This window comes from Sarcophilus harrisii, chromosome 4, assembly GCF_902635505.1.
Source record: "Sarcophilus harrisii chromosome 4, mSarHar1.11, whole genome shotgun sequence".
Lineage (NCBI taxonomy): Eukaryota > Metazoa > Chordata > Mammalia > Dasyuromorphia > Dasyuridae > Sarcophilus > Sarcophilus harrisii.
Window position 1 is genome coordinate 29,096,922 of NC_045429.1, and position 27,678 is coordinate 29,124,599.

Below are 27,678 nucleotides of genomic sequence, written 5' to 3' on the forward strand. Positions count from 1 at the left end.
GACAACCAATTAACTGCTTTCCAAAGGGCCTAAAAGAAGGGTCAGGCCGCAGAAAGAGCTCAGGAAACAGTCAGAAAGATTTGTTTCAAATGCCAACTATGAGAACAGGGTAGGACCTCAGCCAGCTCACTTGTAAAACTTAAGACAAGGCCATCCCTTGTCTTAAGTCAGAGACCAGGGGTCACAACTTCTCTCTAATGCTGCCTGGGTGACCCTGGACAAGTCCCTGTACCCATGAACTCCCAGGCCTGGCCCAGAAAGAACCGTGTGCCTGAATGGACCCGAGGACACAATGAGGGGCAGTGGGCAGGGCAGGTGTGGGAGCCGGGAGCCTCTGCTCTAACTTCTCCTCCAGGGCCTCCAACCACTCGCAGGACTGACGGGCAACATTTTACTCTCTAGGAGAACAGTTCTGATCCACAGAAAACCACCTCAGACCAAAACGTGGCAAAGGGCAGTGTGGCCAAGCAAACAGAGCCAGAAATCCCAGGCTTCAAGCCCTATTTCGGTCACCCGCTGGTGGCGCTCCCTACCAGAGATATCCCAGGTCTGGCAGCCTCTAAGAGGCCCCAGCCTCTTCTCCTGTCGCAGAAAGAACATGGCCTGGAGAAAGAGCCCGCCAGTCCCAACCCCACCTCTCCAGCTATCTTTGGAGGCCGGAGCCAGGAGCTGGAGGAGGGCAGGTCACCACAGGGAGGACACCAGGCAGCTGGGCAACATGTGCCCTCCAGCACACACCAGGGCCAGTGGAAGAATGAATACGGCCACCATTGTGCCTTGACCAAAAGCACAGACCTTGCCCAGAGCCAGGGAGAATCCCCAGACCAGGCAACTTCTGGAAACAGGGCACGGGCAAGGAAAGGGGGGGAGGGGAGGCAGCTGCAGAAGCAGCCGCACAGACAGCCCAGGGACCAAGTCAGCTCTCTGTGCATCTTTGTACCTCTGAAAAATCAGCACCCTCCAGGCCTCCACCCCACCCTGCTCTTTCCAATCAGAGCGCAGATCCACGGGCTTTTCCTTTTAAGTCAAAGCAACAATTGTAGTGGCTCAAGCAGAATAATGATATCCTGGTCCAGAAGAGACAGGACGGCAAGCCAGCACATCTTGGGCCTGGCTCCACACTTCAGCCAGTGGTCAGAAAGGTCCAGCAGGCCTGGAGCCCAGGGCCAGCCACCCATCTCACTCCAGCCACAGCAAGGTGAGCTTCATAGCCAGCGACAGAAGGCTGCCAGCCCCAAGCTTTAATGCACTCTTCCACAAAATGGACATAATCCTTCTACTCCACTTCGTAAGAAATGGCAAAAGCTCTGGAGAACAACAGAGAAAGTGGGGCCTGCCCCAGACTCCCGAGAAGGACAGACCCACAGAGAGGCAGGGATGGTCAATTGAAGCAGAAAAAACTGCTGCCTTCGGCACCTTTGTCCTGAGGCCCCCATGTGTCCCCTTCCCCAATCACATCGTGCCTTGTGCCACAATTATCTGGGTCCACATCATTTCCCCGATTAGGTAGGAAGCTGTTTGGGGCTGGCAAGGATTCGGGCTCTGGCTTTCCTCTTGACTCTCCTCTGGGCAGAGGCCAGTTTGTCAAGGCAGCTCCCAAAAGCACGCCGTCCTCTGTGGGAAGGAAGCCCCTACTGTTAGCCTAAGACACCCCGAGTTTGGGGCAGCGGTGGCAGGCTGACCCTGCAGTCCCCAAATCCCCAAGACTAGTACATCCCAACCACTTCCCCATCTAGCACTGAGAAGTCTGAGAGCCGTTGGAGATCCACCTGTGGGCGTGACCAGCTCCACTGCCGCACAGCCTGATTACATTTCCTCTAATTAGACAGTGGCTGCAGGCTAAAACACAAGCCCTGTCCCCAGCTTTCTGTGATCTGCACTTTAGCTACAGCACGTCTGCCCTGCTAGAACCCCCTGGCTCTGTGGCCCCTGGGATATCTGGTAGGCCAGCAGGGACAACAGTCTTGGTCCGAGCCTTCAGGCCCCAGGAGGAAGATGGAGAAATATGAGCAGGAGCTCCTGCTCCCCCCTGACGTCCCATCTCCCTTCTTGTTCTCTCCAAGCCTATTTAAAAGCTAAGGTGGCTCTCACTGTGGGGCTCTGCATTGCCCCCCCCCCCCTTCAGAGCAGCGGAGACACAGATGCTCTGGTCTAAAAAGGACAAGAATAGAGAGGAGGAAGGTGGAAAAGGATCACAAAGGCATGTCTTCAGGGGCATCACTGCCCTTCCTGGCAGGAGAGGAGGTGCAGCCAAGGAGCCCCAGCCAAAGGGCTGGTGTTTGCTGAGGCCAGGATCCTGGCCGTGGCCACAGCAGTGCCTTCCATGTTGGGAGAGCCTGCAGTAAATCATGACGGCCCCATGGGCCCAGGGAGACCCCCAAAGGAGCAAAGAAGAAAGAAACGGTGATCTCTGGGAAGGAGGAAAAGCTGGTCCTCCGAACTCAGAAAGAGGCCCAGGATCCCAGAAGGGACCACGCCACATCCTTTGGGCCAGCCCAAATGCATCACCAATGAGGACACTGAGGGCCCACATAGCCTCCAAGACAGGAAGCGTCATTGGTGGGAATGAATGAGGGCCCTGAAATCCCTTCTTGGCTGTGGGGACACAGATTCTGGCTCTGGACTGCAGAGAGGGCCATGCACATCCACAGGCAGCAGGGTGAGGTAACCAAGAGGCTACCCTAACAGCTCTCTGATGCTGACAGTTAACGGGAGATACACTAAATTCCTCCAAGAACACGGCAACAGGCAGGGAAAAGGATCCTTCCTTTCCTGTTGGCCTTGGCCATTCTGTAAAATGCCCCCCTGACCTTTTTACCTGTGACATAAGAGTGTGAGCGGCTGTTTGTCCGGCTTCCATGCTAAGAGCCCCCTGATGTGGCCTCTGGGTGACCAACACCCCAAGAGCAGAGCCCCCCAGAAATGCACATGGGCAGGGGCGGGCACTGTAACATCATACCGGCTATGCCAGACAAGGATGAGTTTCACTATTCCAATTTCAACCCTGGCAAAAAGATCCCCCTGACCTGGACAGTCTGTCGACAAGGGCCTCGTGCCCAGTGTACGTGTAACCGATGCTGCTGAAATGTCTGGAGCGAAGCAGACTGTGAGAGGTTCCTTCCAGCCACAGCCCCCTCCGGACCCGTGGCCCTGGGAACTCCTCCTCCTCCAAGGAGTTCAGTCATCTTGTCTTTCTGGGGTCATGGATGCTTCTGGGAAGGGGCAGAGGACAGCAGTCCTGTTAATTCCCACCCTCCGAGGAAGGCCTGGAACACGGCCAGAATGCCACATCCCCAGCCCGGTCACTGGGAGAAGGAACAGCGGCGGAAGCACTGGGAGGGTGAAGCCTTCTGCCAAGCCAGGCGGCCCCAAAAGGAGGGATGTGGCGCCCGTGGGCATTGGCAGAACCAGCGCCCTTTCTTCTCTGCTTCTTCTGGAGATGCTTGCGGGTAATCTGACCCAAGGAAAGAAGGCGCACTAAACCACTGGCCTCGGTCCCCTCCAGGGCAGCCAGAAACCTGAGGACAGGAAACTCTGATTGCCAGTTTTGCCCTGGGAGGTGGAATGAGCCGCTGGCAATGCTCACTCTCTCTCGTGGCCCTGAGCCACAGTCTCCCTCAATACCCCCTCCCCACTGAGTACTAATAGGAAGCAGATAATGATACACCTTCCTGCTCTAGTGGAGGTCAGATTTGGACCCAAATAAACGTCTCTTACTACAGTCAGGTAAACAGTACAAAAACATTGACAGTCCGGACCAATGGCCAAGGGCATAATCCTCCCAGACTCCAAGCTCATCCTCCTCACAGCAACTCAAAGGATACATTCTGCCTTGGAACCCAGGGGATCTGAGATTCGGAGCTAAAAGAGACCTCCCAGGTCATCCAGTCCTGAGGCCCCGAGAGGTCTCATAGGGCCAGGATTCACACCCAGTGCTATTTCCACTGCATTGCACTGTCCGTAGGTAGGTGGAAGACTAGGTAGGGGCGTTTTAAATCCCACACATGGATGCTACTCTCCAGACACTGCAAAGAGCTATCTGGCACAGAAAGGACGGCTTTGTTCGGTTGGCACAGTGACAAGAACAGGGCAATAGGGGAAAAGGACACGGCCCACTGGGCCATTCCACAGAGGCTGGTCACAAGAGAAACAAAGGCAGCTCTAAGGACAAGCACTTGGGAGCAAGGGGCAGAGTCTCACAGTCCATCACATGGCTGGGCCTGGCAGGATTTAAGTGGATGACCCAAATATGTAAACAAATGAAGGAAATGCCAAACTGATGATTTCACTGACATAACCAGCTTGGGGTGAAAGCAAAGCGCCGCTTCGAGATTCAAAAGAGCTAAGTCAACAGGGGGCTCGCGGCTGGCAGGGCCTCCTTGGGGCTAAACACGAGGGCCTTGGAGGGCAGAATCCAGGCTCTGAGCCCCAGGCCAGACAGCAAGCCGGGACAAGGGGAGAATCCCAAGGCCTCTGAAAAACTGGGACCGGGGAGGCCAAATGAAGAGGATTCCAATCAGCCCCTCTGGACAGAAGGACAACTCTGATACCATTCAGTCCCCCAACTGAGAGCATATCCCCATGCCCATCCTTTCACCCTTCCCACAAGACCTTCAGGAGGGACTTTTTCAAATACTTTGCTGAAACACTGGTGACCATCCTGATGGTAACTGTTCTTACGAAGGAAAGGAGAAACCGTATGACAGAAGCCATCCAGAGAGGGCCAGCCTAACTCTTCAGCACGCCCACAGGGAGCGCCCTAAAAGCAAACTGACCTTGGAGAACTAAAACCAGAGAAAAGAGAATGAAAAATCCTTCCATCTTCTGTGGGTACCTCGGGCCAGGGGAGTCTGGAATGCTGCATCCATCAACAGCCCCAAGTTACAGAAGAGTTGCAGGGGCCAACACGCCTTCCTTTGTTCCACGAGAGGGGCCAATGGGTGTGGGACAGTGGGAAGTGACTGAATACTCAGAAATGCCTTCAATGTAAAAATAAAAGGCACTCGAAAAAGAATTGCTTATATAGATAAAATAAGTGAAAAGGGGAAAATATGCTTGGCTTTGGGGGGTGATCTTGGACTTCAGTTTGAGGGCCTAAGGAGGTGATGAGCCTTCTCTTCCTGGCTCTGCTCACATCCCATCCAGAAAGCCAGGATCACTTTTTGGTAGTTTAAGAAGGATACAAATATGTCTAGAGTTAGGTGACCAGGAGTGCTGAGAACACAGCATTAAAGTCAACAAACATTTATTAGATACCTACTATGTGCCAGACATAGAGCTGGGGATAGAAAGAAAAAAAGAAACAATTTCTGGCCCCAAGAAATTCCTGACAGCAGGAACAGTCAGGAGGCCAGGGGCCCTGGAGCAGGCCGGTGACAAGAGGGACAAAAACCAGGAAGGCTGGAAAGGAGCCGAGCTCTGATCCTGTGAGTGGCAAACAGGACTTGGAGGGAAGGATGGATGGATGGACTGAAATGGAGACAGACTAAAGGCAGGCAGCCCCAGCAGCAGGCGTGAGGATTGCAGAGAAGAGGGGGAGGTGTCTGAGCTTGGAAGCAAGCCCGTGAGGCTGGGAAGAAGATGCTAGTGTCCCCAACAGTCCCAGGGGAATTACTTAAGAAGAGAAGAAGATTTGAGAAAGAGGGGAAGATAACAAATTCCATTTGGGACAGGATGAGTTTAAAATGTTCTTCCCAAAAGGCCGTCAGAAACTGGAGGTCAAGAGAGAGGTTAGGGCTGGATAAATAAATCTAAGGCTTATCAACATAGAAATGATCATTGAATCCATGGGAGCCCATGAGATCTCCAAGGAAGATACTATAGAGATGCTATGAAAGCCAACCATGCGTGTCTGGAAAATGGGACACAGCTAAATGTGTTTTTCCTTCACATCCAAGCAAGTTAAGTGGAATAAGAAATGGATGCCAGAGACCAGCTCTACAATGCTGCAGGCCAAGGACAAAGGAAGTCAAAGAGCTGCTCCAATGGGGCCACCTAGACCCCGAGGACCAGTTTACTTATATCTCCCCAGGCAGCAGCCCAAAGTAAGGAGACGACAAAGTTGCCAAGGACACTGAGCACTGCTCAATGACAGCCAACTGTCTGTCTCAAAGTTTCTTTAAAAAGTACACACACTGAGTGATGTGGTGCTATGGCACAGTGGATAGAGCTCCTTGAAGTCAGGAGGATCCGAGTTCAAATCTGGTCTCGGACACTTAACACTTCCTGGCTGTGTGACCCTGGGCAAGTCACTTAGCCCTGATTGCCTCAGGGAAAAATTAAAAAGCAGTAGGGTTGGGCCACTTGCACTCTCATCTCTCCAATTGCGGAGAGTTCCGTCCTGGAGGAACTAAGTTAGTGGGGCAGAGTGAAAACTCACTTCCCCAAGAACCTCTTCCTCAGTAACCTAGGAGATGCACCAACCGACATTCAGAGCACAAAAACCAAAGGGAAAAATCACTGAGTCATTCTCCTAGGCCAGGAGAGCTTAGTGTTCAGGAAGAGAGAGAGGTCTGCAGATACTGGAATGGGGGATGGTCAGGGGCTCCGCAGATTAGAAGGACGTGGCAGAAGTTCAGTGCCTGGGGATGGTGTAGAGACTGTGAAAACCCAGGCAAGAAGAAATACACTAGCACTAGGTATGTAGGATCAGGTGTCACCCATCATCTGTCATCCAGTGGCCAGTTCTCAGGGATAGTTCCAGGGCAGAGAAGAATGGTGCTGGTCACAAACAGTGCTCTATCTGTAAAAAGACATCTCTCCCCCAAACACACCCCATCACAAGCAAATCTACAGCACAAAAGCTCAGACTAGACATTCCGACAGAAGCTGGAAAAATAAACAGTTAAAAAAAAAACTACAATAACAACAAAATCCTAACCATACAAAGTTAGTATGACAGGAAGTCCCAGGCACAAATTCAGAAGACAATGACATAAAAACATCTACAAGAGAAGAAGAAGAAAGAAGAAGAAGAAAGAAGAAAGAAGAAAGAAGAAGAAGAAGAAGCAGTAGCAGCAACAGCAAAAAAAAAATGAGAGTTATGCAAGAAAATTATTAAAAAGAGGCACCAAAAATACTAAAGAAAACAACTTCTTATAAGCCAGAAGTGGCCAAATGGTAAAAGAGCTACAAAAACTCTCTAAAGAAAATAACTCTCTAAAAATCAGAATTGTTCAAATGGAACCTAATATCTTCATGAGACATCAAGAAATAATAAAGTCAAAAGACTGAAGAAGAAAAAAAGTAGAACATATAAAATATATCAAGAGGAAAATAAGTGACCTTGAAAAGAGATCAAAAAGAGATAAATTAAGAAAGCTATAAGCCAAAAGTTCTTAGATATCTACTTCAAGAAACTATAGACAGAAAAGGAAAATGACAAATGCTAGAAGGAATGTGGACAAATAGGCAGAATTCAACCATTCTGGAAAATAATTTAGAACTAAGTTCAAAAAGACTACAAAATTGTGTATAGATTTTGACCTAGAAATTTCACTACTAAGTGTGTAGCCCCAAGAAATAAAAGAAAAGGGAAAACAATCTACATGTGTTTATAGTAGCTCTTTTTGTGGTAGCAAAGAATTGGAAATTGGGGGATATGCCCATCAAATTGTGACTGGATGAACAAATTGTCATATTGTTGTTGTTTGTCTTTCATTTCTTAAAAGAATCAATGATATTATGATGATGAGATAGATTACAATGATATTATGATGAGATGTTATATAGGACATATTATCAAAGATATTTGGAACTGGATTTAAGTGAGATAGAATCAGTCATTGACCTTCAATGTAAAAATAAAAGACATCCAAAAAAAGTTATTTTTGCATAGTCAGAAAAGTATAGTGACAAGACAAAAATCAGAATGACTGGCGATGGTCTAAAAAAATCCAGCAGGAAGAAAGAGAAAAAGAAATCCCATTTATAATAACTGCAAAAACAGTATAAAATATTTGGGAGTCCACCTGCCAAGGGACACAAAGAAACCATATGACCCCAAATACAAAATTTTCTACACAAAGACATCTAAAATAACTAGAGAAATATGAATTGCTCATGGCTAAGGCAAGCCAATGTTATAAAAATAATAATACTTAAATTACTTTAGTGTCATGCCAATCAAACTCCCAAAAAAGTGTTTTATAGAGCTAGAAAAAAATTACAAAATTCATCTGGAAGAACAAAAGGTCGCGAAGAATGTCAAATGAAATGAAAAATAAATGTGAAAAGAGACCAGATAGCAGTAACACATTTCAAACTATATTACAAAGCAGTAATCATCAAAACAACCTGCTACTGGTTGATCAATGGGAGAGATTAGGTACAGGTATATAGAAGTAAATGAACAAAGTAACCTGCTGTCTGATAAATCCAAAAATCCCAGCTAGTGGGGTGAGAACTCACTGTTCAACAAAACTTGCTGGAAAAACTGGAAAGCAGTCTGGAAGAAATTAGGCATATTCCAACATTTCCCACATTATACCAAAATATGGTCAAGAGTAGAGATTTGATTTAGACATAAAGTATGATATAAGCAGCAAATTAGTGAAACACTAGTGAAATCACTAGTGATAGAGGAATATAACAAGAGAGAGAGGGGCTTTTGAAAGGTAAAATGGTTAACCTCAGTTTGTTGTGGTTCGGTTGTTTAGTCACGTCCGGCTCTTTGTGACCTCATTTGGGTTTTTCATGGCCAGCATACTGTGGGGGTTTGCCATTTCCTTCCCCAGCTCATTTTGTAGATGAGAAGCAGAGGCAAACAGGGTGAATGACTGACTGAACGTTGTCTGGGGTCAGATTTGAACTCAGGGAAAGGAGCCTTCTAGGCCCAGGTCTCCATGCACTATGGCGCCACCTAGCTACCCGATGGAATCCTACTGTAATGTAAAAAATGAAAAAAGAAAAAAAAATATGGTTTCAGAAAACCCTAAGATGGCCTATATGAACTAATGCAAAGTGTGCAGAAGCAAGAGAACAACATGTAAGAGCACTATCACAAAGATAATCACTGGTGACTCAGCAACTTATCAATACAATGATCCACCACAATTCCAAAGAGCACCTGATGAAAAATGTGTCACTTCTGACAGAAAACTGATGGCTCAGAGCACAGACAGAAGCATCTCTCTCTCTCTCTTTCTGTGTCTGTGTGTCTCTTCCTGTCTGTCTCTGTCTCTCTTTCCCTCTCAATGTGGAAATATGGTTCGCTTTGTGAAATATTCTATTTCTTGCCTTCCCAATGAGTGGGGAAGGTGGAAAAGGAAAGGAAAAAAATTTAGAACTAAAAATAATTTCTAAAATTGTTTGAAGTTCAGTCCTCCCCCAAGCTCCGTGCCATACAGAGACGAGATAAGTCTCCCATCTGGACCTTCCTCTAAGTCAGTGAGGGAAAAGATGACAGCAATAAGGCTCAACCTTGGACCCTGGGGATCTACAGGAACTTCCAGCTGAGTGTAACTCAACACAATTCGTATGTATTAAGCATCTACATTGTGCAAGGCACAGGGGAAAGGCATAAAAAGTGAGGCAGGACTGAGGAGGTGGAGGAGATGGCAGGGTCAAGAGAAGGTGCCATAAGGAGGGGGAGGGGGGAACATAGCCATATTTGTAGACAGCAGGGAAGGAGCTAGAGAGACAATGCAACAATAAAAGAAGGGGGGGGGGGGGAAATCACTGAATGAGCAGGAGAGGATGGCAACAAAAACCTGAGAGAGTGATATTGGCAAGAAGGAACCACCACCTCATCCTCTTGAACAGGACTCTCGTTTTTCATTCCATTCTAGAGGCAATAGGCAAGGGAAGAACGTGGTCATTCTGTGTTTCAGAAAGTTTACTGTGAACAGACATGACTAGTGGTTTGAAGAGGGGAGTCTTAAAGGCAGGGGGACCAATCAGGAGGCCATTTCAAGAGTGAATATTCAGCCACTGATGGCTAATCTTGGGGCCCTTGTCCTTTAGTCAGTTCTGATGTTGTCTAATTGTATTGTTGGCATATGATGCCAGATTTGAGTTAAAAAGAGCTGCCCATGATAAATGTGGAAATATTGTACAGAAGAATTATACTTGTTTAACCTATAGTGGATTGCCTGCTGTCTAGGGGAAGAAGTGGGGAAGAGAGGGAAAAAAATTTGGAACACAGGGTTTTTTGTGAGGGTGAATGTTGAAAACTATCTTTGCACACATTTTGAAAATAAAAAATTATTATTATATTATTTAAAAAGCACCAAAAAGAAAGCTGCTTTCATATTCATTGGTTCTGTGACCCTGGGCAAGTCCCTTCCTCTAGGCCTCAGTTTCTCATCTACCAAACAAGGCCCCTGAAAGCTCCAAATTTCTTATTAGATTTTCTTTCTATCTGGTCTTTCTATCTGGTCTAAGCTTTCTATCTGGTCTATGAAATAGCACAGGGAATCTGTCAAATCCTTTGCTAAACATGAGATCAGCTCCATTTGGAGCAGCTGTGTCCAGAAAAGGGAAGAAGTCACCTCTGTGCCTCATCAATAGGGCCTCACATTGGAGAAGCTGCAGAAGGTCTGAGTGATAATGACGGACTGGGAATGTGCCCCCGGGATCGCAGAGCTCAGGGACCGTGGAACCCACAAAGAGACAAAGCACCAGGAGCGGCTGACTTAGTTCAAAGGTTCTGACTTGGTCCCACCCCTGACCTGCTCACAGCCCTGAGGTCAGGGGGCTGCCCAAGAAGACCATTATGGGAGAAACACAAATCTAAGGAAGGCAACTTGAGTGTGAGAGCCCCAGCCCTCCATCCAGGAACCTGGAAAGCAGCTGAGAAAGTCACTCATTCTGACCAAAATGGCAGAATTCTGCTTCTGCTTTCTCATCTAAGGAGAATAACCTTCAGAACGGAGTAGCAAAAATAAAGTTATTTAACAGTAGACAGAAGACAAGAAGCATAAGATATTGCCTATCTGCCCTCAGAGTACTCCCTTGGAACATTAGGAGCGGAGCCAGCTGGTAGTAGATCAAAGCTCTTAAGCCTCTTAGCAGAGAGCCTGGAAGGCTGCACGGTTCAATGGGGGAACCTCTGCTAAGATGCTCAGAGTTCTTTTCTTGGTCCCAGCCTGCTCCACACTGTTAAGAAAAAGCCTAACAGTGAGAAGACCACATAAGCAAGTAGAACTGTGGCTGTGGCTAAGACATTACCTATGGGACTGAACCAAGCTCCCTAATGGTTTTTAACAGGCTAGAGATGGGCCCAAATGAACGCAATTCAATTTTGCATGATAAAAACCACATTACATTTAGGATCCAAAAACTGATTGCAGAAGTGGAGTCTGGAGGTGCCCTTTTTCTGGGAGTCAGTCACAGCTAAAGGCCAGAGGTCTGAGCGACTCCATGGTCAGCACTACTCTTCTGCATGGAAAAGCAGCCAGGGAGTGAGGTCAGCCTCCCACTGCCTTAGGGGCCACTGAGCCTGTTCATGAAAGAATAATAACAAGAGACTCAATGCTGTCAACCTGCTTACATTGCTGAAAGGGAAGGTGACACACGTAATTCCTAAGAGCTCCATCCCTAGGAGGGCAGTTAGGAGGAGTCTATAGAGAGCAGGAGCAGAAGATGGGCCTATTATCTGTAGTCATTCTGACCTTTGGTCCACAAGCACCTTCATCCCCACTAATCTTCCCTCCCCCAGCCACCCTCCTCCTCCCTCTCCTTTCCACTTCTGCAATCTCTTCCTGACGTCATCACCCCAGTGAAAGCTCGCTCTCAGTGCTCACTGCCGAGGCTAACGGTCAGGACTCGCCCCTCGCCCCTCTACTTGGATACTCTGCTCTCGAACAGTCTTCTTTCTAACCTCGAATCCCTGCATGTCCTGTGGCCCACCTGAGGGGCAAGTGGGGCAACCCAGGGCTCTGTCCTCAGCCCTCTCCTCTTCTTCATCCAACCTGATCTGGCGCCCATGCCCTCATTTATCATCCAAGAAACAGATTCTCCGATCCATTTATCCATCCCAAGTTCCCGTCTCCCCTCTCCAAGTCTCCCCTCTCCAGTCGCCCATCACAGAGTTCAAACAGGAGATCCCACAGGCCAGTGATGTACAATGGGCCAGCCACTAACTGGACCTGAGGATCTGCCAGCTGTGTGCGTGTGTGTGCACACAGCATTTTAATCTGAGTCAGCCATGTTCAGGTGTGCTGTGGGCCCCGTGGAGCCCTCAGGCCCATCCCACCTGTCCCTTACCTCCCTAATTACTGCTGAGGACGCCATAGACTTCCCAACAACCCAGACCTCGGGGTCGTCCCGGCTTCCTCCCTCTCGGACCTGCCATTATTCACGCTGGTGCCCAAGCCCATCGACGTCCCCTCTGAGGCGTCTCTCCAGCCCGCCCCCTTCTCTCCTGACACTGCTCACCTGGTACAGGTCCTCATCGTCCCATGGCTGGACTGTTTTCTAAAAAGATTATTTTCCCTTCTACCTCTCATGAGATAGAAAACAAAAAATCTTGGCATACTTGGTAACAAATGTAACAAGTAAAACTCACTGCCAGGGCCTTCTGGTTGGTGAGCCTGGCTGGAGGGTTCTCACCTGCAGTCTGTCTCCCACACAGATACATGGCTGACTGCCTCAGTCCCCCAACCAGTGGCTCTCTGATGCCTCCAAGACTGCTAGGTTCCAGCCTCCCTCTTGTCTGTTGGGTCTCACGACCCCTGAGCAGTGGCCCCTCCTGCTCCGCCTCCGTGGGGCCAGTTGTGCCCCTGTCTTTGGTGCCCTCCCTCCTCATCCCTTGGCCCGATCAGCCAGCTAGCTGTGAGGGCATTTATCTGGTATAGACAGTTATTTATGTCTTTTCTCCCCACATAAAATGCAGGCTCCTCATGGACTGAGATCCTATTTTTGCCTTTCTTTCAACTGCCAGAAGTCTGCATAATGCCTGGCACACAGTAAGTGCTTAATTAATGTTTGTTTACTGACTGTCTGGGAAAGGGAATCCCTACTTCCAAGAAGAAGGAGGATGGCCAAAGGGGAGCTCTGAGGAAGGACAGGCAGAGATGGTGAGGAGAAATAAAGGCTGACCAACTGGCACACGTCCTTCTCAATAATAGGCATGTGGATTTGATAACCATGCCCAGAGCCAGACTGGGAAGGGGACAGAGAAAAGCAGATCCAATGAATGAATACCTGCAGTCAGAAAAGAGAGAGATGGAGGCCACAGTGCAGAAGCATGCTCTCACAGTGGGAGGATGGCAAAAATCCATTAGGCCCCAACTATGTGCCAGACACTGGGTTTGAATTCAGGAGAAAAGGAAACTAGCACCGGCTCTTAAGGAGTTTATATACCACTAGAAAAAAGTAACAGGCACACAGAAAACAAAATAAAACTATGTGCAAAATATATAGGACAAAGTAATCTCTTCATTCGTTGAGGACACGAGCAAGTGGAATGATCAGGCAAGTGTCCTATATGTAAATAAATGGATAAATGGGTAAGAGACAGACAGATAAACAGAAACTGGAAAGGGGGGAGCAGGATTTGGAAGGGCAGCAGCAATGTGCTATATGACTAAAAGTAGCTTAGAGACTTGGTTCTGGACAAGGCATGGGAGCCAGAGCAGGCAGGGATGGAGACCAAGGTGGCAGAAAGAGGAAGATGAGAGTGAAAGTCAGGAGATGGTCAGGAAGAATAAGTGATGGGAATCAAGCCTTTGAAGAAAATTGGGGATTCTAAAAGATAGAAATGAGGAAGAAAACCATTCCAAGCATAGAGGATAGCCACTACTATTTGCATCTGATCCTGGAGAAAAATAAGAGAAATTATATCCAATTACATGGCAATAAAACTGAAAACTTTAGTAAAATGGATGAAGAGTCTCAAAATTACAAAATGCCCAGATTTTAAAAAAGTAGAAAATGGAAAATCTAAACCAATCAAAGGGAAAGGGGAGAGGAGAAAGGAACTAGTCATAAGGAAAAATAAAACTATGATTGAGATAGATTTACAAATTAATTTTATCAAGTATTAAAAAAAACAAATATCTCCTACATCTGTGAACTATTTCAAAAACTACAGAAAGTAAACTACCAAATTTCTAATGTGTGGCAAGTATGATGATGTTATCCAAGCTAGAGAGAGATAAAGATGAGAAAGAAAACCACAGAAGTGATCATAAAAGACTAAACAATCATGGTCAATTATATAAAATGTTAAAGCTTTTACACAAATAAAACCAATGCATGCTTTTAGTGAAGACATATTTGTTAAACATAACATGCTAAGCACTGAGCAGCTAGAACCAAAGGATTACATCTGTAAGGGCTGGGAGCTAAATATTCACACTAAATACCACAGATAAAATTCTGCATACCCAAGTGAAACAAGTAGAACCAAAACCATGTACACAATAGTAACAACACTATGAAGGAAAACAACTTTGAAAGAACTAAGGATTCTAATTAAAATGATAACCAACCAGCTCTCTTTCCCTCCCCTCACATCACTTTAGTTCAGGTCATTGCCTCTGCCCTGCATCATTTCAATAAGCAGTCATCGTTGTTGTTGCTGCTGGTGGTGCTGCTGCAACTGCTTTCTATATGATCTATATGGTCCCTCTCTAATCCCTCCTTCACATGCCTGCCAAATTGGTACAGCTAAGTACTATGACATTTCCTCAGTTTCCGTAACTGTAGAATGGAGATATTAAAACAAGATACTTCTTGGAGTGGTTGTGAGAATAAAATGTGGTAAAATTTATAAGTCATATAGTATTTCTAAACCCCATCATTATATAAATGAGAACTCCTAGGATACTTCAGTGGTTCCTTCTTGCCTCTAGGTTAAAAAACAAATTTCCAAAAAGCCATTCCCCAACTGATAAATGGTCAAAGGACATGAACAGCTTGCTTTCAAAGGAAGAAATTCAAATTAGAAAGGTCATGTGAAAAGATTATCTAAATCACTAATAATTAGAGAAATGCAAATTAAAAGAATTCTGTAGTACTATCTCACACCCTTAAGAATGATTGACAAAAAGAACAAATCAACACCAAGGCAGGTGTGGCAAACTAGGGACACTAATGCTACTGGCAGAGATATAAACTGGGTCCAGTTTAAATTAGGTTCCAAAAACTATTAAACTGGGTCTATACCCCCAAAGAAACGGAAGAGGAAAAATATTTATGGCAGCTCTTTTGACAAAAATGCCCATCAACTGGAGAATGGTTAAACCAGTATTGGAATATGATGGAATATTATTGCGCTATAAAAAAGGAAACAATTCCTTTGTTGGCCATGGCTCAGTCTGCCCCGAGTCTCTCAAATAAATGGCAAGAGACAAGAGACGGACAGCATGTTTCATTGCGAGTCTTCTAGGCCTGGTTGGTCACTGGGTTGATTGGAGTTTCATTCAGAGTTCTGTGTCTGTGTGATACTGCTGGTATTTGTTCTCCTGGTTTTACTCATATCACTTCATCAATTCCTACAAGTCCTCAAAGGTTTCTCTGAATTCTGGCAATGAAACATGCTGTCCCCTGCCTCCCGCCAGCGATTTCAGAGTCTCAGAGAGCAAACAAAATTAGATTTTGTTTTTTTTTTTCACTTTTTTGGGTGAAGGGGGAGATAAAGATGGGGAGGAAAGAATGCATATCGGAAAATGAAATAACATTTTAATTTCTAAAATAAAAACGTTCAGTCCTTCCCAACACAGTCCTTCATATCTTTCCAGACTCAAATTAATGTTAATTAAGGCCAGTCACGCTCTCCACTTTCTAGCCATGCTTTCCAGCTGGCCATTTTCCATGCCTGACACGGCACTTTCCCTCTCCAATGAGCCGCTGCACAAGCTCTCTCTCCCTGCTCACCTTTGCCTCCCCACTCCCCATCTCCAAAGCCCAGCTCAGGTACCACTTCCTATAAGAGGTCTCTCCTGATTGCCCGATCCTGCCCGAGCACTATTTACCCACCCAAGGACTGTGTACAGATTATTTCTCCCCTTAGAATGTCAGCTCCCTGAGGGCAGGCCTGGCTTCACTTTGGTGTCGGAGCCCCAGGACTTTCACTGGGTCTGGCACCCAGAGGCGCTTGATAAGCAAATGGATTCTGGAATCATTTCCCTTGTTCAGCAAACATCTCAAATTGCATAAAATCACCTGAAGCGGGCTAAGTTTCCTCCCAGCAAACTCCTGCCTTTCTGGCCTCTGCTTCTTTCCCCTCAGACTGGGAGGGAGCCTCAGCAGCCCCTGCCTCCACTGGGCAGGGAGTAGGCAGCCAGGGTCCCTCTGGGAAGCCCCTCCCTGCCCTGCCCCAGTCAGTCACCCGGAGGCAACCAAGCCACCTCCTGCCTTCCAAACTGCCTGGCATGATTTCTTATGCTGGGCATCCCCTTCTGCTGCCACATCCACAGATTCACAGGATTCAAGGCATCACGCCCACAAAGAATTCCCATTTTGCTAACAGACTGGGCAGACAGCCCCGAGGTGTCCATTCTGCTCTGGACAGGAAACCTCTGCACGAGCTTGGGCTGCTCCTGTAAATCTGTCCCTGCACCTCCTTCCCCAATGGGCTCCAGCTGCTCCCTGTCCCCTCCCAGAGAAAGTCCTTGGGCCAACCCCGCCTTCTGCTTCCCCCTGGCAGCTCCCACCTCCATGCCGCTGCAGTGGTGCTGGCCAGCTCCCAGGAGGATAGGGGAGCCTTCTCTGCGCCTCCCCATCACGGCAGCGCCACTTTGCACCTCAAGACTTTCCTGATCTCTCTACCACTCACCAACCTCCCTTTTATTGCTCCCCATTGCATTCTGTTCTTCTCTGGAAACCTGCTCTGCTGAAGTGTCTAAGAGTGCTTGTCCCTTCATTACCATCACTTAGAACAGCTGCCCCTTGAGAGGAGGCCCTTTCTTCCTCTGTACCCCAGAATCTGCTGCTGGGCCCGCCACGTTAGGGACCTTAATCATGTTCAGGGATTGCTTGATTTTAACTTCCTCCATTGCTCCTGGTTTTGCCCTCCCTGAAGGCAGCTCCTCCGTTGTCCAAGTCACCTCTTCTGCAGGAGAAATGTTCCCATTTCTTTCTCCCAACCAATCTTTCCTCTCTTAACGATGCTCTTGTAATTATCAAAGTCCTTCCTAACACTGGGGATGAGCCCAAGGGCAGGAAGACCACTCCTCCCTGGTTCCTGGAAGCTGTGCCATGTTTCAGGGAACCCCAGAGGACTCAAGCTGCCACATCATACTGTTGGCTGCCGGCGATACTCTCAGACCCCACCAGGTTCTTTGCAGACAAACTGCTGGCCAGTCTTCCCTCTTACTATACATGCCTAACCCTGTCATCCTCCTCAAGAACCTAGAGTGGCTCCCTATTGCCTCAGAAACAAAATAGCAGCTTCTCAATACTGTCAACATGATAGTTGCTAAATGCTTTATGTATTAATTTAATATTTATTAATAAATAAACATATCAATAAACAAAATAAATAAACGTTTATTATTATGCCAGGTTCTGTGGAATACAAAGAATCCCAAGACTGGAAAGGCTTACATGATGCTGAAGTCAGTAGAACCAGGAGATCATTGTACACAGAAACAACAAGATTATGTGATGATCAACCGTGATGAACTTAGCTCTTTTCAACAATGTGGTGATCCAAGACAATTCCAAAAGACTTAGGAGGGAAATTGCTACCCACATCCAGAGGGGTAACAATGGAGACTGAATGTGGATCAAAGCACAGGATATTTGTTTTTTCTTTCTTTCCCTTTTGGTCTGATTTTTCTCGCACAACATGACAAATAAAGAAAAATGTTTAAAAGAATTGTACATATATAAGATTGCTCGTTATCTTGGAGAGGGGCGGCTAAAGGAGGGAGAGAGAAAAAATTTGGAACATCTTACAAAAATGAATGTTGAAAACTTTCTTTGCATGTTCTTGGAAAAATAAAATACTATGGAGGGGAAAAAAAAAAGAATGGCAAAAACCCGTGCTGGCCCTCAAGGAATTCACAATCTAATGAGAGAAAACATGACCACAAATATACACAAAGATGATGTGTAAAGCAGAAACAGGAAACTGCTGACAGAAGGAAGGCCCTACAATGAAGAGCTGGGACTAGAAGAGTGCAGGAAAACTGGCAGGAGGAGGGGAGGAGGGGAGCCCACTGGGCAGGGGGCACAGCCAGAGAAAAGGCTCACAGCTGAGAGGACCAGCCAGGAGAGCAGAGTCCTGGCTCCAAGAGTATACGTTGAAGAAGAAGCTGTAAGGAACCTGGACAGAGAAGAGGAGCCAGATCAGGAAGGGTTTTGAATGTCAGAGAAGTGAGTTCGAGCTGGAAGCCACAGGGGGTCACTGGAGGTTACTGATTGTGAGAGGGGTCAGACCCAATTTAGGAAACTAAAGCAGAATGGGCTGGGGTGAGGAGAGGCTGGAGGCAGGCAGCCCCCTGGCAGCTGCTGCAATAACCCAGATGTGAGCTGATGAAGGCCCATGCCAGGGTGGGGGGGCACTCAGAGGAGAGAAGGGGAGAGATTCGAGAGACATGGCAGAGGGGAAATCCACAGGCCTTGGCTCCGGCTTGGAGATGGGGGGTGAGGAATAATGTGGAGTGCCGGACGACTCCTGGGATGAGCCTGAGGGGCTGGGGGGAGCCCTCTCCAGTAATACAGAAGGTTTAGGAGGAGAGGGGAAGTGCTTCAGGAGCACTGAGTGTACTGGCTCAGCTACGTTCTGAGGCCGGTGCCTTTAGGGGCTGGCAGAAAACAGAGCACCAAAGTTTGGAGTCAGGTCTGGCAGGACCCCTAACCCCCACCTGCACTGCCCCCCTCCCACTATCGACCGCCCCTCACTTAAGAGAAATGCAGACACAACTCCCCAGCATTCAGGGCTGCTGCCTGAGCGCTATTACAGACCAGCTAAAAGAACGAGCCCCACATACCGCGGGGAAAGAACAGAGTTTACTTTTCAAAGAGCTTGTGGAAGTGGGCAGAGCAGGCCATCTGCAGGCCAGTTCCAGCCCCCAGTCGTCTAGACGCCCGCTCCTTCCTCTCCACTGCAGATCAGGCCTCTTCCCCTCCTGCTCCTGCACATGCACAGCTCGGAACTTTGCTCAAAGGCCATGACTTCCAAAGGACGGACCTTGGGCTCAAATCACCCGGACACCAGCACGATGGAGAAGGCTCAGGTGGGCCCTGAGAGCCACCTTCAAGCCTATGAAAGGCTGCCTGTTTGACCAGGAGGGCCCTTGGGGCAGAACCAAGAGCTGGGGGAAAGGGGCAAAGAAGCAGGTTTACATTGGATGTTGGAAAGCCTCCTAACCATGAGAGCCACCCCAAGGTCAGAGGGGCTGCCTGAGGAGGGGCGCGGGTGCCTCTCCTGGGAAATCTGTGAGCTGAAAGACTCTTGGTCACATGAGGGTTGGACAGAGTGACCTCCTTCCGCCTCCTGGACTGTGTAATTCAATGACTCTGCTTCTTCCATGCAGCTCTCCAGGATGCCAAAGGAGGAGAGTATCCACTTCTATCTGCTGATAATATCTAACTAAGAGGACACTGGCCTCCCTGCCCACAGTGAAGAGCCCGCTACACTAGGAACCGGAGGGAGGATTCCCGCCCCCCTCACCCTACACTGAGCTAGTTTTTTCTGCCTCCCAAACGATTCACACTGAACTCGCAATGACGCCTGAGAAAGTTTTCAGACAAAATGCTGACAAGCCATGCCTCCCCCTTCTCTATCCCTGAACAGCCCCACACCCCGTAACCAGATGTAGATAAAATGAACAATGCACGTGGAAGAAAATCTCAGAGGAAAAGCACTAGAAACTGGGGGGGGGGGGGGGAGGAGAGAAGGGAGCTGAGTCTCAAAGGAAGCCAGGAGAGGAAGACAAGGGGGAAAAACATTCAAGGCAGAGGGGACAGCCAGGGCAAAGGGAGGGAGGTGGGCCTTTAGGAGACAGAGCATGGTGCTTATAGGCAAGAGGTGTGGGAAGGAGTTCCATACAGCTCCGTGGGGCTAATGGAAGGAAAGAACTGAGGATGATCCTTCACAAGATAAAGAAGAGGAGCATGTGGTGCCCTCAAGAGTAACAGCCTGGGAAGACTAAGGAGAAAGAATAGAAAGAGACTAATTCCGAGTCAGACAGACTAACTCGGCCCCTTACAGACGGTTAGTGCAGGATGCCCAAAGGGACTGGGGGTTGACAGAGAGCGAGGGCTGAAGGTCAAGACTAGCCCTGGAGAGAGCCCAGGGAACACCTTCTGGTCTACATGTGCCAGGGAGAAAGATGGAGGCAGCAGAGGCTAAGGAGCGGTCAGACCAGCGACCTTCATATAAAGCAGGGAGGTTTGCAAAGGATTTCCCGGGCGCTGGCAACTCGCCTCCTGGGCAACTCCAGCAACTCAGCGTCAGCCCCATCTCTCCCTCTGCCCCTCTGTTCAGAGCACAGAGCCCTGAATGGTTCACACCTCATTTAAGGGGAGACAGGAAATAGGAAAGCTGGACCCTCCTATCCTCCTCCCCTCATTTGGGCCTTTTTGGCTTCTCTATCCACTGGACACCTCCCTCCTCTCCTCTCCAGCTTTTCAGCTTTCCTCTGTATGTTGTCTTCACCAGTTGAGCATCAGGGAATGAGGACAGTCAGAGAGCCGCAGAGCAGAGCACTGGATCCAGGTCTTCCGGATTCAACGTCCACCTCTGTCCACACACCCACTAGAGGTGCCTCTCCAACGAGCCATGAGACACTCTTGGATTCATCCTGCTTCCTTCTGTTTCTTTGTCCATGACTTTTTAAAAATCTGGCCCAAGGCACTATGCCGCAAGGTTAAGAGCCAGGGGATGGATCTGGAGGGGACCCAGAAAGTCACCAACTCCATGAGGGGCTGCCCCAAAGAAGGATCACCTCTTGAGGTCCTCCGCCCTCTCAGGAAGAGCCCTGTTTCATGGAAGTGCAGCCAACCTTGATACCCGAGAATGCTACCAAAGAGTAAGGCTGAGAAAGAAGCCAGCCACACACCTGCAAAGCAACAGCCTAACAATTCAACAACGACACTAGACATCCACAGGTTCACATTTAAATTTAACATTCCCCCAGAGCTGGGGATTTCATCCAAATCCTCTTATTTCTTTCCTGACCTCCTCACCTTCCATGGACTTGGTTACCGTCTTTATGCATAGGATCCCATATCATCCCATACCCAGTCCTCAACTCCCAACCAAGCAGCTACAACAGCCTACTAGACATTGCCACTGGGATATCCCAGAACACTGAATTTCCAAATGCTGAAACAGAAAGCATCCTCTTCTGCACCCCCTTTACAGACCTTCCTGATTGCTGTAGATTACTGTACCTGATTACTGAGATTCCCAATCTCAGTCTCCTAGGCTCCCAACCAAGATGTCACTCTTGACTCCTCGCTCTTCCTTACTCCCTCCCATTAAAATCAGCTTCCAATTCAGGTCACCCCTCTTTTCGTATCCCTTTCATGGTCCATTTGAAACCACCCCCTTGGAATGGGCCCCCAACAACTCCTGCATCTGCCTCCTGGCCAGCCTTGTGCTCCTCCAATCATCCTCCAAATCACCCCAAAGGGGTTTTTCTAAAGCACATCACCTTTTCACCTCAGAAAACTCGAGCAAGTCCCTTCAGTACAGGATGAAGTGAACCACCCAGCCTATGCCCTCACCCCTCCACTCAAACTTACTTGCTATTCACAGTCACAGAATTTTGAGAGCTGGAAGGGATGTCAGCAGCAGCCAGTCCAATCCAGGCCCCATAAGAAATCTAGAAGAAATTGTCCAATACCCTTTGACCCAGCATTGTTTCTACTAGGCCTGTATCCCAAAGAGAGCTTACAGGAAGGAAGAGGACCCACATATGCAAGAATGTTTGTGGCAGCCCTCTTTGTAGTGGCCAGAAACTGGAAATTGAGTGGATGCCCATCAACTGGAGAATGGTTGGGTAAATTGTGGTATATGAATGCTATGGAATATTATTGCTCTGTAAGAAATGACCAAAAGGACGATTTCAGAAAATCCTGGAGAGACTGACAGGAACTGATGCTGAGTGAAATGAGCAGGACCAGGAGATAACTACATATTTAACAACAAAATTATATGAAGATCAGCTATGACAGACAGCTCTTCTCAGCAACTTGGTAATTCAAGGCAATTCCAACAGACTTGGGATGGAAAATGCCATTCACATCCAGAAAGAGAACTATAGAGATTGAATATGGATCAAAGCATAAAATTTTCACCCTTTGTTTGTTTGTTTGCCAGAACTTGAAACAAGGTGCTAAGTCAGTGGAATTAATAGAGACAATAGTTTTCTAATTGAGCATGGGTTCAGTATGATTGATTTAATCCTACAAGGAGATGTTTTGGGCCAGAACTTGAAACAAGGTACTAAATGGAATTGAGGAGACAGTGGTTAAATCCAGTTTAGCATTGATTTAATCCTACAACAAACAATGGTTTCCTAGTGATGTAATGACTGGTGTGTACTCAGTGTGGAGCATATAAGCAAGAAGCTCTCAGGGCCAGAAAGGACAAGAGCACTAGAAGCTAGAGGTTGAGATATTTTCATTCCATCATCCACCTTTATGGTGGCTGGAGGCTGAAGCAGAAACCCTTGGAAGTCGGGGAGATTCAGAAGTCAGGGAAGGTAGTCAGGGAGAACTAGGGAAAACAGAGACCGTGGCGGCAGTCCTCCTGCCTCCCCCACAGAAACAAAGACACATTCAGGAGGACCTCAAGAAGCTGACAGAAAACAAAGGACTGGTGGCAGGAGTTTAAACCCACGGAACAAAGGAGAGAGATAGATCTCTAAGCTAACCAGGCCCCAGGAAAGAAGACAAGATTTGGAAAGAAACAATAAAGGATTTGGACTTTAACACCTGGCTGCATTTGGGGTGATTACTGAAATGAATTGAAGGTTGCTTCCAGAAGCCCCCCCGAGAAACCTGCTCCCAGAGAACATTATATTTTAGAGAAGAATATTACAGTTTGCTTTTTCTTTTTTGTTGGTTTTTCCCTTTTGGTCTAATTTTCTCACACAACATGACAAATATGCAAATATGTTTAAAAGGATTGTACATGTACAACCTGTATCAGATTTCTTACTATCTTGGGAGAGGAGAGGTTAAGGGAAGGAAGGAGAAAATATTTGGAACACAAAGTCTTATAAAAATGAATGTTGAAAACTACACATATTTGGAAAAATAAAATACACCACCCAGTCCAAGGTTCCTCCCAAGCACAGCCTCACCTTCCAGCTCTGTGCCTTTGCTAGGCCCTATACTGGGAACCGCCCCAACTGGAATCCCACCTTAGGAGGAGGCCTCGCCCATTCCCACGCCCCACGCCCCACCACTCTACATGCTTTCCTCCATGAAGTAACTTTCCGTCCACTCCGCATATCTCTTGTATGGACCAGTTATTGTCATGCTTCTTTGAGAGCAGCTTGGCAGAGGGCCTGGCAGCGCTGGCACCTCATCAATGCCTGCTGACTAAGCGACTTCATCTGAAGGTGTCTCCCCCACTCACAGCTCAAGAATTTTCCTTGTTTTTTTTCATTCAATATCTAATTTTCCTAAAACAGATAAATCTCTGAAATCTCAAACTAAGGAAACACACCCTCAAGAAGACGAAACTTTCCTTTTTTAAAACTATTAAGATGCAATGACATATCCCTGAAAAAGCAAAGAACAGGATCAGGCCTCCCCATGTCCAACTTTGCCAGAGTCCTTCCCTAGGAAAGGTGACTCAGGCTAACCAAAGTCCTGATGAAAAGGAAGATTACTTTTCCTCCCACAGCCGCCCACAGCCTCAGAGACTAGCTCAATCTGAAGAGGCCACATGGTCCGAGGCCAGGACATTCACAAATCCTCAGTGCCCAGGGTGGATGGGCAGAGTGGGCCAGGGAGGCCAGACCCAGCAACCTTCATGCAGCCCAGAGAGGAGCAAGGCCAAGGATTGTCCAGTGTGGTTGGGAAGGCTCTCTGCCAGGCCCTAGGAGCCCCAAGCACTGAGACAAAGATGGCAGAGAAAGAGAGAAAGCCTTTAGGTTTGCAAAGTGCTTTATAAATATCTCGTTCTGTCCCCAACAAGGCTAGAAGATCGGGGCTTTCTTAGAAAAGAGCAGAGCTGGGAAATGACAGGACTCTGCAGTGCTGCCCGGTGCTCCTGGGGCCAGCCTGCTCAGCTGTCCCAAGGGGCCAGTGGGCTGAATTCTGCTGATCCCAGCAGACTCTAGCCAGGGCTGCCACAAGCAGGAGTGCAAGGTCAAGTGCGCCACTAGCTCAGTGCCCATCTGTGGGCCCCTCACCTGCTAGGGCCATTCACATAGGCTCATTCAGATAGTGGTGAGTGCCAGTCCAGCTCCAGTGCATATAAGGCAAACCTGTGCCCCAGGGCCACGCCACAGAGGGAAATAAAACCCCAAGTCCTAAGACAAGAATGAACTGAGGCACACTCACCAGTCCAGCTGTCAGCGATGGGGCCGACTGCCCCAGGGACTGGTTTCTCATACGGACCAGGTTGGAGGCTTCCCCTGAGCACTGCCAGGGTGGCTGTCCCCCACCACTGTGCCCACCACTGGACAAAGGCAGCAGCTGCTTGCCTGCAGGGGGAGAATCATTACAGACTGGTAAAGGGCTAGAGCAGACTTGTCTTAAGTAAACCTGAGCCTTGGTGGGGTCAGGGGGGAGCCATGGCCCCAAAGGGGCACCACATTCAGAAAAAGGGTCCAGAAGCAGGGCTACAGCTGAGACAGGGAGCTGGGCACCCTTGGAAGGCCTCTGCAGCCTCTGGTCATGGGCATACAACAGACCCCACACTAAGCTCTGTGAGCAAGGCCTAGGGGGGACACTCACACACACACTCACATACATGACGGATATAGGGGCCTCCCTCCAGCCAATCAGGAAGGCTTGCAATGGTTCTTTCACTGGGAAGCCCTTTCTTAAGGGAGTGTCTCATTTGGTCCACAAGCATCTCTAATAATCCGGTTTTGTGCCAGGAAGCATACTGGCCACTGGAGGCACCACAAGTTGTCTGACCCCTCTCTACCGGAGCCTTCCAAAAATATCTGTCTCAGACCCATCTGTCCAGCACTTGCACAGCCCAATGGCCAAGAGGCTGCCCTTATAAGGCAAACCCTGGGCCTGAACCACAACAAACGGCGTGCCATCTGTATGGCCTCTCCTCATCTTTAAAATGGGGGAACTGGGCCTGTTTGCTTCCTTCACAAAGGCATTTGTAACCCTGCAGGGTGAGTGGCTGTGGTTCAATGCCACCAACAAGGGCTGTACTTGGGATCAGAGGCTCTGAATTCAAATCTGGCCTCACACAGGTGCTAGCTGCCTTACCCGGGGCACTCACTCTCATTCGGTTTTCTTTTTGGTAGAATGAGGGCAACAGACTCTCCCTGCCCCCATTTGTGAGGATCAAATGAGAGAGTGTTTGTAAACGTTGACATGTTATAAATGCCAGCCCCCATCCCTATCCAATGTGGGCCCTGTACGCTCTCCCTATCAGCTCTCCTTCTGCAGGGGTCCTCTGCCAGTCCTGGCCCTGTGAGGATCTCTTCCAGATATCCTGGAACTAATGGTTTGGACCTGGCTACTGGGATGTGGTTCCCCCATCGCGGGGGCGGGGGGGGGGGGGTTCCCTGGGAGCAGGGAGTTTTTCTTTGTCTTGCCAGTGCTTATTGGCACAGGCCTGGCACACAGTAGATGTTTAGTAAAGGCTTGGTGACCGACTGATTTTAAGATATCAGGGAAACGCCCCGGGAACTCTAGTAGCTGCTGTGGCTGCGTGGCCAGGGAGACTCACCTGACAGAGACAGGGCTGTGGCCAGGCTCCCCCGGCCCCGGAGTTTGCCATCATCCTGACTCAGCTGCCGATGAAGCTTGGCTTTTCCACTTGAGGAAAACAGGTCAGGATTGCTGAGCTTCCGGAAGATCAAGGGGCTGGGTCCTTTGGCTTTAACATCCTGTGGGAAAAACACCACCACAGGGGTTTTATCTCTACCCTCTGCTGAGAACAAGCATCCTACCTTCCTGCACCAGTATCAAAATGGACCATGCCTTTGTCCCAATCCCTGTACTGAACGTCCCTGAGGTTCACTTCTGTCGCTTTACTATTAAAGTCTAGCACATAACTTCGCACAGAGTAAGTGTTTAAGTAATGCTTGCTGAACTGAACTAAACCAGAGAGGTCATCTGCAGGGAGGGATATACTGTGTTGGTTGGGGAGATCCAGGAAAAAAAAAAACGGACATTTATCCTTAACCACAAAGACTGAGAACCAAGGAGGCAACTGGTCTTAGGATGTGGACAGAACTCCTCTTTGTTGATCGTTTAAGTCAGTAAATGAATAGCCCTATCCCCCAACAATCCTGTGACACGATTAATGCGAGTTCTCATGCTTTCATGGTAAAAAGGGGGAAACTGAGGCTAAGAAACTATAAACCTACTGTAGGTCCCAGAGGCAACAGGAATCATCATACACATAGACAAATGACAGAAACAAATGCAACCAAAAGCTGGTCTCCAAGAAAAAAGTGATCCAAGAATATGAACCTTCTCAAAAATATTTTTAGTGATATTTTGGTAGCAAAGAACTGGAAAGTCTTTGAACTGGAACTCTTGGTAGCAAAGAACTGGAAACTAAGTTGATGTTCATCAATTGAGGACTGACTAAACAAATGTAATGGAGTCTAAGGATGTAACAAATGACAAACAATTAATTTAGAGAAGTCTTTACTTTTATATGAATAGATGCAATGTGAAGTAAACAGACACAGAAAAACACACATAACGACTGCAACAAAGTAATTACAAAGAACCATAAGCCAATTGAAACTAAAAGTTGTAAAAGTTTAAAGAACAACTTGGCCCCATAGAGATGGGAAAAGACAAAGACGTTACTTTCAGAACTGGGAGACTTATGGGTACATATAAAATTATTTTTCCATAATATTTTATCTGCTTTTACTGAATTTTTATTTTACTCTATTTAATTATTATAATACATGACTCTCTAGGAGGGAAGGAAAATAAGGATCAAATCTGGGAGCTGTAAAGAAAAGATACCAATTTACATGCACCTCCCCCCTCCCTTTCAATGAAGAGGTAAGGAACTGATACCTCATCAGATAGCTACAATTTTCATTATAAGGAAGGGAGCCCTGGATGGGGTAAGGAAATGTATCTGAAAATGAATGGGACATAATAAATAAAGCAAATGACATCAATAAAATTTGTTTTAAAATAGGTCAAGCAAAAAACAAATGTCATCTATGCCTCTGTCCAAATCACTGATCAAAAAAGTTAAAAAGGACAGAGTCAAGCAGAGAAGCGTGGGGCACTCCTCTGAAGATCTAAATGGATACTGAATCATGAATGACTCCTTTCTTCAGAATCTGGTCCTTCAGCCCCAGGCTCTCACTCCCAAGGAAGCTAATTGAACTCTGCGTCCAGTCTATACTTCCCCATCTTTTCTTTGATAGCAGGAGACGATCAGAAAACGTACTAAATTCTAGATAAATGTTATGTTAATGTTAACTTCACTTATAGGGCAGCCAAGTGCTCAGATTAACTCTACTGACCCATTCTGGTCCCAGAGAACCTTTCTCTCCTTGGGAAAAAGGTGGGAGATGGCAGGTAGGGGAGGGGGACACCACTCACAGTTTCAGATACAGTCATTTGGTCAGTTTTGAGCAATGGTTTTTC

General features: G+C 47.6%; 1 protein-coding gene across 1 annotated transcript in view; it reads right to left on the bottom strand.

The window, feature by feature from the left end:
* MAST2 (microtubule associated serine/threonine kinase 2) overlaps nt 1–25,859 on the bottom strand; it is a 113,279-nt gene extending 87,420 nt beyond the window's left edge. The window contains 2 exon segments of the mRNA XM_031969200.1: nt 24,421–24,563; nt 25,778–25,859. Coding sequence (XP_031825060.1) covers nt 24,421–24,471 — 51 coding nt within the window. The 5' untranslated portion in view covers nt 24,472–24,563; nt 25,778–25,859.
* Nucleotides 25,860–27,678: the final 1,819 nt, after the last annotated feature.